The 13,092-nt window shown below is 41.0% G+C and overlaps 1 protein-coding gene across 1 annotated transcript in view; it reads left to right on the plus strand.

Moving 5' to 3' along the window:
• Positions 1–13,092, plus strand: part of LOC128666237 (laminin subunit beta-4) — a 233,982-nt gene that overhangs the window by 164,288 nt on the left and 56,602 nt on the right. Inside the window, exons 26-27 of the mRNA XM_053720711.1 lie at positions 800–984; positions 9,427–9,668. Coding sequence (XP_053576686.1) covers positions 800–984; positions 9,427–9,668 — 427 coding nt within the window. The remainder of the gene's footprint in view (positions 1–799; positions 985–9,426; positions 9,669–13,092) is intronic.

Raw genomic sequence — 13,092 nt, forward strand, 5'->3', positions numbered from 1 at the left:
AATAAATAGGCCCCATAGAGAGAAGCGCACTCTCAGGAACGAAACAACCAGCTCAATAGCTTGTTAGCTTGTTCTATGGCAATTTACCACCTGGGTGCAGCTTCTTTTTAACCACATGGCTGCCATATGGGGAAGTATTTTAGCTTTTAGAAGAAAACACACAACCGTAGTGCTATGTAATCATGTAGGGCCCACACCTTATCAGCCCAAGCACCGCTACTGCCCCACTGCGAACGGGACAGGTGCAGGGAAGCCACGCCCCCATCACAAGCATAAACCAGGCATCCGCCCTCAGATCGCCACCTTTTACAAAAGAATATGTACTCGTATAAAGCACTCAAATAAAAGTTATCAAAAATGTATTGAAAAAGTAAAAACCAGGCAATTGTAAAAAATAGCACAGGAGATACAAATATGCGTTTTGTGTGGAACCCACACTTGTTCACTACTATCTGAGTCACTCACATCAAACATTATTTATACCATGAACTTTTAAACTATACTTAACCCTTCATACGATACAGGACATATATAGGAAAGTGTTTAAGCTTTTATATGAGTTTTTATATGAGTTTGTCTTGAAACAGTCACCAAATTCACTAAACTTGAATGACGTCCATCAGTCTCAGTCCTTCTTGCCAGATTTGTAATTGGAAAGTCTTTAGTGTTTGTACAGAGCTGGTTCCCCTTTGCCCATTGAAGGACATGAATCAAATATTAAACCCCAGAAATGTTTTGCGTATTATAGATTCTATGGTGATAAATCCTAAGCATATCTAGCTTAATGTCTTTGATCCAGGACTGAGGTGGCTCAACTCTCATATCAACTCCACTCTCAAGAAAAAAGAATGAACGAGACAGCTGGAAAAGACAGGAAACAGAAAGAAAAACTGGACAGACTAACTTTAGACATCCTCCGCGTGAATGAGACAATGTCCTTATTGAAAATTCAGATAGAGACCATAGCGGCTGCCGGCATCAACGGTAAAGCACTGATACTGATGGGTACACTGCACGCTTGGCAAAACCTTTATTTATGACCCTGAGATGTGATCAGGAGCAATGCAATACTGGGAGCTAGCTTAACTGGGGATTGGTGGCTATACCTTTATGCCTCTTGTCATTGGCTTATTGTATGTGTTCAGCTAGCTCCCAGTAGTGAAGTGGAGCTCCTTTAACAAAAGATACCATGAGAATTAATACAATTTGATCATTGAAAAAAAATTGGATTGTTTAAAAGTATATGCAGTATCAGAATCTTGAAAGAAAAACGTTGGATTTCATGTCCCTTTAAGGACCTTACAACACAAGATTTTAACAAAATATCTCCAAGACAACAATAATGATTCTGCCCTTATCTTGTCAACATAACAAGACGTCTTCAGGAATCTGTTCTGTTATTATATTCATCTGTGGTGTTGTGAGTTTTCTTTTACAAAGATATGACGAGTCCACGGATTTCATCCTTGTGGGATATTAACCTCTTGCTAACAGGAAGTGGCAAAGAGCACCACAGCAGAGCTGTATATATAGCCCTTCCCTTCCCCTCCACCTCCAGTCATTCTCTTTGCCTGTGTTATACTAGAAAGACATGGTAAAGTGAGGTGTTAGTTTTAGTTTCTTCAATCAAGAAGTTTTTTTATTTTAAATGGTACTGGTGCGTACTATTTTCCTCAGGGGGATATGGAAGAAGATTTCTGCCCTGAGGTTGATGATCTTAGCAGTTGTAACTAAGATCCATGCTGGTTCCCACAAGACTTCTGAAGGTAACCATGAGACGTCTTCAGTGTGGAGACCGGTTTCATACTACAAGCAGCATTAAGGTATGTGCAGCCTTTTTATTCTCAGGAGACTTGATATATCAGAACTGGCTGGCATTTATTTCCCTGTATGGGAATGGGGTAAGCAGTAATCCTATTTTAACAAGAGGGGTATTACTGGAGTCCCTAGATTTTATTTTATAAATGGTTGACTTTATATGGGCATTATGTGACATGGGAGAGGCAAAGAAAAATGATACATTTCGTTTTTATTTTTGGCATTAAAACCTATTTGTTTAATGGTGTGTTTGAGGGGTTATACTGTGTTGTGAATAACTTAGGTGTAAAACCGCTTTCCCATGCGGTTGTGTTTGGGCCTAATCCAGCATCGACCTTAAGGGGCGGAGCTTATTTTTGCACGCTCAGATGCGCACTTCCTTCAGGTTACGCAGTAGCAAGCAGTAACTCAGGTGGCTTCTGGATTGTGCAAGCTGGTCTGGAGTGTTGGAAAGTTGTTTTGAAGTACCCTGGGGGCAGGTAGGCGCCACAGAAGAGCTGTGGCGAGGTGCAGAGGGTATTTTTGACTGTAAATGACAATTTGTTGATCTGAATACTTTAAGTGCGTTATTTCTGCCCTTACTTCTGGGTGCAGTAATTTTTGGATGAACCAACAATTTTAAAGTTAAATTTGGAGTTAATTTAACGTTATTTAAGCATTTTGGAAACATTGTTCACTTTTTCTTTCTTAAAGGCGCAGTACTTTATTTTAAGCAATAAATAAGTGTTTAAACGACTTTTGTAGTTATTACTAGTCTGTTCAACATGTCTGACATTGAGGAATCTGAATCTCATTGTTCTATGTGTTTAGAAGCTATTGTGCAACCCCCTCTAACATTGTGTAACTCTTGTACTGAAAGAGCTTTACATTGTAAAGACCATATATTAGGTCAGGAAAGTGTGCCTAAGGATGATTCTCAGTCTGAAGAGAGTCAGGATATGCCATCCAATTCTCCCCAAGTGTCACAACTTTTACACCCACACAAGCGACGCCAAGTACTTCTAGTGCGTCTAATTCTTTTACTCTGCAGGAGATGGCTGCAGTTATGTCAACTACCCTTACAGAGGTATTATCTAAATTACCAGTGTTGCAGGGTAAACACAGTAGGTCAGGTATAAATACTGAATCCTCTGATGCTTTATTAGCTATTTCCGATGTACCCTCACAGTGTTCTGAGTTGGGGGTCAGGGAATTACTGTCCGAGGGTGAAATTTCAGATTCAGGGAATGTTTTACCTCAGACAGATTCGGACGCTATGTCCTTTAAATTTAAGCTTGAACACCTCCGCCTGTTGCTTAGGGAGGTTTTAGCGACTCTGGATGATTGTAACTCGATTGTAATTCCACCAGAGAAATTGTGTAAAATGGATAAATATCTAAAAGTACCTACTTACACTGATGTTTTTCCGGTTCCTAAGAGAATTTCGGAAATTATTAGAAAGGAATGGGATAGACCAGGTCTACCGTTTTCTCCCCCTTCTAATTTTAAGAAAATGTTTCCCATATCAGACACCATTCGGGACTCATGGCAAACGGTCCCTAAGGTGGAGGGAGCTATATCTACCCTAGCTAAGCGTACATCCATACCCATTGAGGACAGTTGTGCTTTCAAAGACCCTATGGATAAGAAGTTAGAGGGTCTACTAAAGAAATTATTTGTTAATCAGGGGTTTCTTTTACAACCTACGGCTTGCATTGTCCCAGTAACTACTGCAGCAGCTTTTTGGTTTGAGGCTCTAGAAGAGTCTCTTAAGGCTGAGACCGCATTAGATGACATTTTAGATAGAATTAAGGCTCTCAAGCTAGCTAATTCTTTTATTACTGATGCCTCTTTTCAAATTGCTAAATTAGCGGCAAAGAATGCTGAATTTGCTATTCTAGCACGTAGAGCATTGTGGCTCAAATCTTGGTCTGCTGATGTCTCATCAAAAACTAAGATTTTAGCTATTCCATTTAAAGGTAAGACCCTTTTTGGGCCTGAATTAAAGGAAATCATTTCTGACATTACAGGAGGTAAGGGCCATGCCCTTATTCCGTCTGTTAAGATGAGGGGTAAACAAAACAATTTTTGTTCCTTTCGGAACTTTAAATGACCCTCAGCTTCCTCTTCTGCTACAAAGCAGGAAGGAAATTTTACCCAATCTAAGTCAGTCTGGAGACCCAACCAGAACTGGAATAAAGGTAAACAATCCAAAAAGGTCCGCTGCTGCTACTAAGACAGCATGAAGGGGCGGCCCCCGATCCGGGACTGGATCTAGTAGGGGGCAGACTCTCTTTCTTTGCCCAGGCTTGGGCAAGAGATGTTCAGGACCACTGGGCACTAGAAATAGTGACCTACGGTTATCAATTGGAATTCAAGGACTTTCTCCCCAGAGGGAGATTTCATCTTTCAAAATTATCTGCAAACCCGATAAAAAGAGAGGTGTTCTTACGCTGTGTAAAAGACCTTTTTGCCATGGGAGTAATTTGTCCAGTTCCAAGATTGGAACAGGGACAGGGGTTTTACTCAAACCTATTTGTGGTTCCCAAAAAAGAGGGAACGTTCAGACCTATCTTAGACCTCAAGTGTCTAAACAAATTTCTAAGAGTTCCATCAATTCGAACAATTTTACCAATGATCCAGGAGGGTCAATATATGACTACCATGGATTTGAAGGATGCTTACCTTCATATTCCTATCCACAAGGATCATCATCAGTTTCTAAGGTTTGCCTTCTTGGACAAACATTATCAGTTCGTGGCTCTTCCCTTCAGGTTGGCCACGGCACCCAAAATCTTCACAAAGGTTCTAGGGTCTCTTTTGGCGGTTCTCAGACCGCGAGGCATAGTGGTGGCGCCTTATCTGGACGATATTCTGATCCAGGCGTCAACATATCATCTGACAAAATCTCATACGGACACAGTGTTGTCTTTTCTGAAAACTCACGGCTGGAAGATGAACAAGAGTTCACTTGTCCCACAGACAAGGGTTCCTTTCTTGGGAACTCTGATAGACTCGGTAGCCATGAAAATATTTCTGACGGAAGTCAGAAAGTCAAAAATTCTAAATACTTGCCGAGCACTTCAGTACATTCCTCGGCCATCAGTGGCTCAGTGTATGGAGGCAATCGGATTAATGGTAGCGGCAATGGATATCATTCCATTTGCTCACTTTCATCTCAGACCGCTGGAATGATCTGATTATGTGTCAATGGAATGGGGATTATGCGGATTTATCTCCTCAGATAAATCTAGATCAAGAAACCAGAGATTCTCTTCTTTGGTGGTTGTCACTGGATCATCTGTCCCAGGGGACTTGCTTCCGCAGACCCTCGTGGGTGATAGTGACAACGGACACCAGCCTTCTGGGCTGGGGTGCAGTCTGGAATTCCCTGAAGGCTCAGGGTGTCTGGACTCAGATGGAGTCTCTACTTCCAATCAATGTTCTGGAACTGAGAGCAATATTCAATGCGCTTCAGGCGTGGCCTCAGTTGGCTTCGGCCAAATTCATCAGATTCCAGTCGGACAACATCACGACTGTGGCCTATATCAATCATCAGGGGAAACAAGGAGTTCCTTAGCGATGAGAGAGGTATCCAAGATAATCCATTGGGCGGAGGCCCCCTTTTGTCATCTGTCAGCAATCCACATCCCAGGAGTAGAGAACTGGGAGGCGGATTTTCTAAGCAGACAGACTTTTCATCCGGGGGATTGGGAACTCCACCCAGAGGTATTTGCCTCATTGATTCTCCGATGGGGCAAACCGGAATTGGATCTGATGGAATCTCAACAGAGATAATCCGTTGGGCGGAGGCCCCCTTTTGTCATCTGTCAGCAATCCACATCCCAGGAGTAGAGAACTGGGAGGCGGATTTTCTAAGCAGACAGACTTTTCATCCGGGGGAGTGGGAACTCCACCCGGAGGTATTTGCCTCATTGATTCTCCGATGGGGCAAACCGGAATTGGATCTGATGGAATCTCAACAGAATGCCAAGCTTCCAAGATACAGATCCAGGTCGAGGGATCCCCAGGCCGAAGTGATAGATGCCTTGGCAGTGCCTTGGTCATTCAGCCTAGCTTATGTGTTTCCACCGTTTCCTCTCCTTCCACGCGTGATTGCTCGAATCAAACACAAGAGAGCTTCGGTGATCCTGATAGCGCCTGCGTGACCACGCAGGACTTGGTATGCGGATCTAGTGGACATGTCTTCGCTACCACCGTCGAAGCTTCCTTTGAGACAGGACCTTCTCATTCAAGGTCCTTTCCAACATCCAAATCTAACTTTTCTGCAGCTGACTGCGTGGAGATTGAACGCTTGATTTTATCGAAGCGAGGATTCTCTGATTCTGTTATCAGTACTTTGATACAGGCTAGAAAGCCTGTCACTAGAAAGATCTATCATAAGATATGGCGTAAAATATCTTTATTGGTGTGAATCCTTAAAGGAACAAATTTCTGCGTTGTCAATTTTGTTTCACAAACGTTTGGCAGATGTGCCAGTCTTTTTGTCAGGCTCTCACCAGAATTAAGCCTGTATTTAGACCAATTACTCCTCCCTGGAGTTTGTATTTAGTTCTTCGAGTTCTTCAAGGGGTTCCGTTTGAACCTTTACATTCCATAGATATAAAATTATTATCTTGGAAAGTTCTGTTTTTGGTTGCTATTTCTTCTGCTCGACGAGTTTCTGGGCTTTCAGCGTTACAGTGTGATTCGCCTTATCTCATTTTTCATTCTAATAAGGTGGTGTTGCGTACCAAACCTGGATTCCTTCCTAAGGTTGTTTCAAATAAGAATATTAATCAGGAAATTGTAGTTCCTTCATTATGTCCTAACTCTTCTTCAAAGAAGGAGCGTATGTTGCATAATTTGGATGTGGTCCGTGCCTTAAAGTTTTACTTACAGGCAACTAAGGATTTCCATCAATCATCTTCATTATTCATTGTTTATTCTGGAAAGCGTAGGGGTCAGAAAGCTACGGCTACCTCTCTTTCTTTTTGGCTGAGAAGTATCATCCGCCTGGCATATGAGACTGCTGGACAGCAGCCTCCTGAAAGAATTATGGCTCATTCTACTAGGGCTGTGGCTTCCACATGGGCTTTTAAAAACAATGCTTCTGTTGAACAGATTTGTAAGGCTGCGACTTGGTCGTCCCTTCATACTTTTTCCAAATTTTACAAATTTGATACTTTTGCTTCTTCTGAGGCTATTTTTGGGAGAAAGGTTCTTCAAGCAGTGGTGCCTTCCATTTAGGGTTCTGTCTTGTCCCTCCCTTTCATCCGTGTCCTATTGCTTTGGTATTGGTTTCCCACAAGTAAGGATGAAATCCGTGGACTCGTCATATCTTTGTAAAAGAAAAGTAAATTTATGCTTAGCTGATAAATTAATTTATTTTATGATATGACGAGTCCACGGCCCACCCTGTTATTTTAAGACAGATTTATTTTATTTTTTGTAAACTTTAGTCACCTCTGCACCTTTTTAGCCTTTCCTTTTCTCTTCCTATAACCTTCGGCCGAATGACTGGAGGTGGAGTGGAAGGGAGGGGCTATATATACAGCTCTGCTGTGGTGCTCTTTGCCACTTCCTGTTCGCAGGAGGTTAATATCCCACAAGTAAGGATGAAATCCGTGGACTCGTCATATCGTAAAAGAAATTAATTTATCAGGTAAGCATAAATTTACTTTTCAAGCCTTAAAGGGACAGTTTACCCAAAAACTTTCTCTCTTTTAATTTGTTCCCAATGATTAATTTTACCAGCTGCAGTGTATTAAATTGTTTACAAATAGCTCATTTACCTTTATATTGACACTTCAAACAGACAGTGCAACCAGTAGTGCACGATGAGTTACCTTGTGCTCTACCTCTAGTCTGTTTATTGACCCTGGAATTCTGTGTGTTTAACCCCCACAAGTAGATGTACAGAGCTGATCCAATAAGCAGCACTTTTTCCACAGTCACGTGACTAGCGCTGCTGATCCAATAAGCAGCAGTTGTTCCACAGTCACGTGACTAGCGCTGCTGATTGAGGGCCAGATTAGGAGTGTAGCGCTATTTAATGCTCCCGCTTCAGTGTTCAATGCGCTAGAAGTAAGCTTTTTGCGTGTGGTGGGTTGCCTTGTATTACAAGTTAAAAGTATAAAGTTACAGCTTGCGCGTTAACCCGACGTGCGTAAAAAGCCGAACTTTGAATATCGCTTGCGCGATAACCTGTTTCCCCATAAAAGTCAATGGAGCAAAAAAAAAATGAAAGAAACATAACACCCTACCTGTGCTCAAACATGATTTCAAATTCTCAAGTGCGCTAACCAGACATGAAAATAAGAATATTTCACATTCCAATGCTAGTGCTCCACTTGTAACCTGGCCCTGAATCTGCTCGTTTTTTGCTCAGGACCTGCAGTGCTCTGTGAGTCCTGGGCGGTATTTCTACTGTGTGTTTAACCCATTTGCAGGTTTCTAACAGATTAGAGCATGTATTTATTTTTTTACTATAATGATCCTTTAATGGATTAAAAATACACCAAAAATGTATATAAATGGTTATGTGAAAAAAATGCATCCTTACATTAAAAAAGGAACCATTTTTACTAAATGAATTAACTCTTTATGTTTCCCTTTTGCTTTAGTTGCTTATACTTTGCTTATGTGGCAATCCCATGTGAAATGACATTGAAAATCCTGTGAAACACCTGTTTCATACAGCTTTTTTGCATGTATTTATCTACATTTTCCTTCTACACTTAAAGGGACAGTAAAGTCACAATTAGACACTCATGATTTAGACAGAGCATACAATTTTAAACAACTTTACTTTTACTTCTATTATTTAATTTGCTTCCTTCTCTTGTTATCCTTTGCTGAAAGGTTTATCTAGGAAAGCTCAGGAGCAGCAAAGGACCTAGGTTCTAGCTGCTGATTGGGTGGCTGCATATTTATACTGATTGTCATTGGTTCACTCATGCGTTCAGTTACAAAAACCAGTAGTGCATTGCTGCTCCTTCAACAAATGATACCAAGAGAATGAAGCAAATTTGATAATAGAAGTAAATTGAAAAGTTGGTTAAAATTGGATTCTCTATCTGAATCATGAAATAAAAAATTTGGGGTTTCATGCCCCTTTAATCAAACCATTTTACTATTTTACTAATGGATTCGAATAACTTAAATAATAAAGTCCCTTGAGCGCTTGTGTAAATGTGTTCACATGGGAATTCTGTAGGACTGGAATGAAAAATCAATAAAAATTAAACCATATTTAAAAATAGTAAATAAAAATGGCAGTTAGCGAACATATACCTGTACGAACAGGGGAATGGGGATAAAGTTAGTTCCCTACTTAAGTAAATATAAACTTGGGTATAATATAGTCACTATATGTCTCAAGCATTACAAAAGCCACATGAAAATTCACTGATCTAAAACAAAATATGTTGCACTATTGTACTTAGATTAATGTTTGTCCAGATAACTGGGCTTTGCTTTATTACAATATAAAACAAAAACTGCAACTGCCCTTTAAGATTAAAAACAAGGAAAAACAATGTGTACAGGGAGTCTGTATGTAGGTAATAGGGGTAATATTGTTACAGTAATTGTCACTCAGTAGTATCTGTGCTCTGTTGTCACCAGAGTCGTACATCAGCATCCTACGCTATTACCTACAGTCCACAGCAGCAGAGACGCTCACAAACAGCTCGGTGTCAGGACCGGAGAGCCCTGTGTTCCAATCCGAACAAACACGGCTAGAAACAGAGAGACTCCTAAAGGAAAAGCTGGACACCTACAAAAGGAATGTCTCCGCTCACAGGAGCTCTCTCAAAGAGCTGCAAAAGAAAGTGCAAGAGCTTAATGTAATCAACATCAATGAGAAGGTATGTGAGTGCCAATCAATATGAGAAAATATGTGAGCGCGAATCAATAAGAAGGTATGTGAGTACCAATCAATCAGAAGGTATGTGAGTGCCAATCAATCAGAAGGTATGTGAGTGCCAATCAATCAGAAGGTATGTGAGTGCCAATCAATCAGAAGGTATGTGAGCGCCAATCAATGAGAAGGTATGTGAGCGCCAATCAATGAGAAGGTATGTGAGCGCCAATCAATGAGAAGGTATGTGAGTGCCAATCAATGAGAAGGTATGTGAATGCCAATCAATGAGAAGGTATGTGAGTACCAATCAATGAGAAGGAATATGAGTGCCAATCAATGAGAAGGAATATGAGTGCCAATCAATGAAAAGGTATGTGAGTGCCAATCAATGAAAAAGTATGTGAGTGCCAATCAATGAAAAGGAATGTGAGTGCAAAATCAATGAGAAGATATGTGAGTGCCAAACATTGAGAAAAGGCATGTGACTGCCAATCAATGAGAAGGTATGTAAGTGCCAATCAATGAGAAGGACTGTGAGTGCCAATCAATGAAAAGGTATGTGAGTGCCAATCAATGAGAAGGAATGTGAGTGCCAATCAATGAGAAGGTATGTGATTGCCAATCAATGAGAAAAGGCATGAGACTGCCAATCAATGAGGAGGTCTGTGAGTGCCAATCAAGGAGAAGGAATGTGAGTGCCAGTCAATGAGAAGATATGTGAGTGCCAAACGATGAGAAAAGGCATGTGAGTGCCAATCAATGAGGAGGTATGTGAGTGCCAATCAATGAGAAGGAATGTGAGTGCCAATCAATGAGAAGGACTGTGAGTGCCAATCAATGAAAATGTATGTGAGTGCCAATGAGAAGGAATGTGAGTGCCAATCAATGAGAAGGTATGTGATTGCCAATCAATGAGAAAAGGCATGAGACTGCCAATCAATGAGGAGGTCTGTGAGTGCCAATCAAGGAGAAGGCATGAGACTGCCAATCAATGAGGAGGTCTGTGAGTGCCAATCGATGAGGAGGTATGTGAGTGCCAATCAATGAGAAGGTATGTGAGTGCCAATCAATGAGAAGGTATGTGAGCACCAATCAATGAGAAGGAATGTGATTACCAATCAATGAGAAGGTATGTGAGTGCCAAACAATGAGAAAAGGCATGTGACTGCCAATTAATGAGGAGGTATGTAAGTGCCAATCAATGAGAAGGACTGTGAGTGCCAATCAATGAAAAGGTATGTGAGTGCCAATCAATGAGAAGGTATGTGATTGCCAATCAATGAGAAAAGGCATGAGACTGCCAATCAATGAGGAGGTCTGTGAGTGCCAATCAAGGAGAAGGTATGTGAGTGCCAGTCAATGAGAAGATATGTGAGTGTCAGTCAATGACAAGGAATGTGAGTGCCAATCAATGAGAAGGTATGTGAGTGCCAGTCAATGAGTAGGTATGTGAGTGCCAGTCAATGAGAATGTATGTGAGTGCCAGTCAATGAGAAGATATGTGAGTGCCAAACAATAAGAAAAGGCATGTGACTGCGAATCAATGAGGAGGTGTGTGAGTGCCAATCAATGAGAAGAAATGTGAGTGTCAGTCAATGACAAGGAATGTGAGTGTCAGTCAATGACAAGGAATGTGAGTGCCACTCAATGAGAAGTTATCTGAGTGCCAATCAATGAAAAGGTATGTGAGCGCCAATCAATGAGAAGGTATGTGAGCTCCAATCAATGAGAAGGAATGATCAATGAGAAGGTATGTGAGCGCCAATCAATGAGAAGGAATGTGAGTGCCAATCAATGAGGAGGTATGTGAGTGCCAATCAATGAGGAGGTATGTAAATGCCAATCAATGAGAAGGAATGTGAGTGCCAGTCAATGAGAAGGAATGTGAGTGCCAATCAATGAGAAGGTATTTGAGGGCCAATCAATGAGATGGTATGTGAGTGCCAATCAATAGGAAGGTATGTGACTGCGAATCATACTGATACTAGTACCTTTTTCCTATTATAAGATTGATATCTCACAAGACAATTATCCATACCTATAGGGTATTTCGCATTCTCCACATTGGAGAGGGGGAACCAGTACATAGTAACAAAAATGTTGAACCTCCCCATAGCACTTCTCCCATCATAACAAAGTCTAAATCTTACATCTTATGAGAGAGAGTAGAATGCGGGTTCTGAGTCCTCTTTAATGAACCATTTAATTTATTTGACAAAGTTTTATTTTCTCATTAACAGTAAGTGAATATTTTCTTTAATAGATAGTCAAAATTATACTTGGAGTGTCCAACTTAAAAATGTCAATTTTATTCAGTTGGATCATTCTCATGGTCTTCATTGTTGAAATCTTTTCCATGAGAGCATACTGAGGTATTCTCAGGAGTGTCCATGTGGCTTGAGCAGTGTGAGGTTGATCACAATCAGTTAATTTATGCCAGTAATGATTTCTGCTGGTCAGGTGATACTGTCAGTGTGTTCTTCTAGCATTCACAATCACAAAATTCCTGTGCTGTTAATATCCCTCAAGTACGAAATTGTTAACTTCAGAAATAACAAAAAATATTTGTTTGCCTCATTGATCTTGTGATATTGTATTGAAAACAATGCACATTATAAAAGACAAACAATATATTGAGGTAACTGCATCATCAGGTGAAAGGTCTATGGGGCCGAATTATAAAGTGCGAGTGGACATGATCCGCTGTAGCACATCGAAACATTTCTTGTTAAATGCTTGTGCAATGCCGCCCCTGCACATTTGCAGCCAATCGGCTGCTAGCAGAGGGTGTCAATCAACCCGATTGTATCTGATCTGGCTGATTGCTGTCCGCCGCCTCAGAGGTGGTGGACGAGTTAAAGACCAGCAGTCTTAAGACCGCTGCTTCTTAACTACTGTTTCCATGAGCCTGAAGGCTCACGCAGAAACAGATGCATTGGGGCCAATTGACACTTTGATAAATCGGCCCCTATATGTTGATTCATCCCTTTTTATACCTGTTGTTCTCCAAAAACATAGAGAAATGTATGTGTCAGGTGCATTATGGGTACTGTGGGCCTGTCTCTTTAAAGAGTTTGAACAGGGGCATTATAGGTATTGGGCCATGTCTCTTTAAAGAGTTTGAACAGGGGCATTATGGGTATGTATCTTTAAAGAGTTTGAACAGGGACATTATGGGTATTGTGGGCATGTCTCTTTAAAGAGTTGGAACATGGGCATTATAGGAATCAATGGGGCAGAATCGGCTGCAAAAAAACCTAACACCTGCAAAAAAGCAGCGTTCAGCTCCTAACGCAGCCCCATTGATTCCTATGGTGAAAGGAATTTTATGTCTACACCTAACACCCTAACATGAACCCTGAGTCTAAACACCCCTAATTTTACACTTATTAACCCCTAATCTGCCGTCCCCTACATCGTCGCCACCT

The sequence above is a fragment of the Bombina bombina genome, chromosome 7 (genome assembly GCF_027579735.1).
Source record: "Bombina bombina isolate aBomBom1 chromosome 7, aBomBom1.pri, whole genome shotgun sequence".
NCBI classification, from domain to species: Eukaryota; Metazoa; Chordata; class Amphibia; order Anura; family Bombinatoridae; genus Bombina; species Bombina bombina.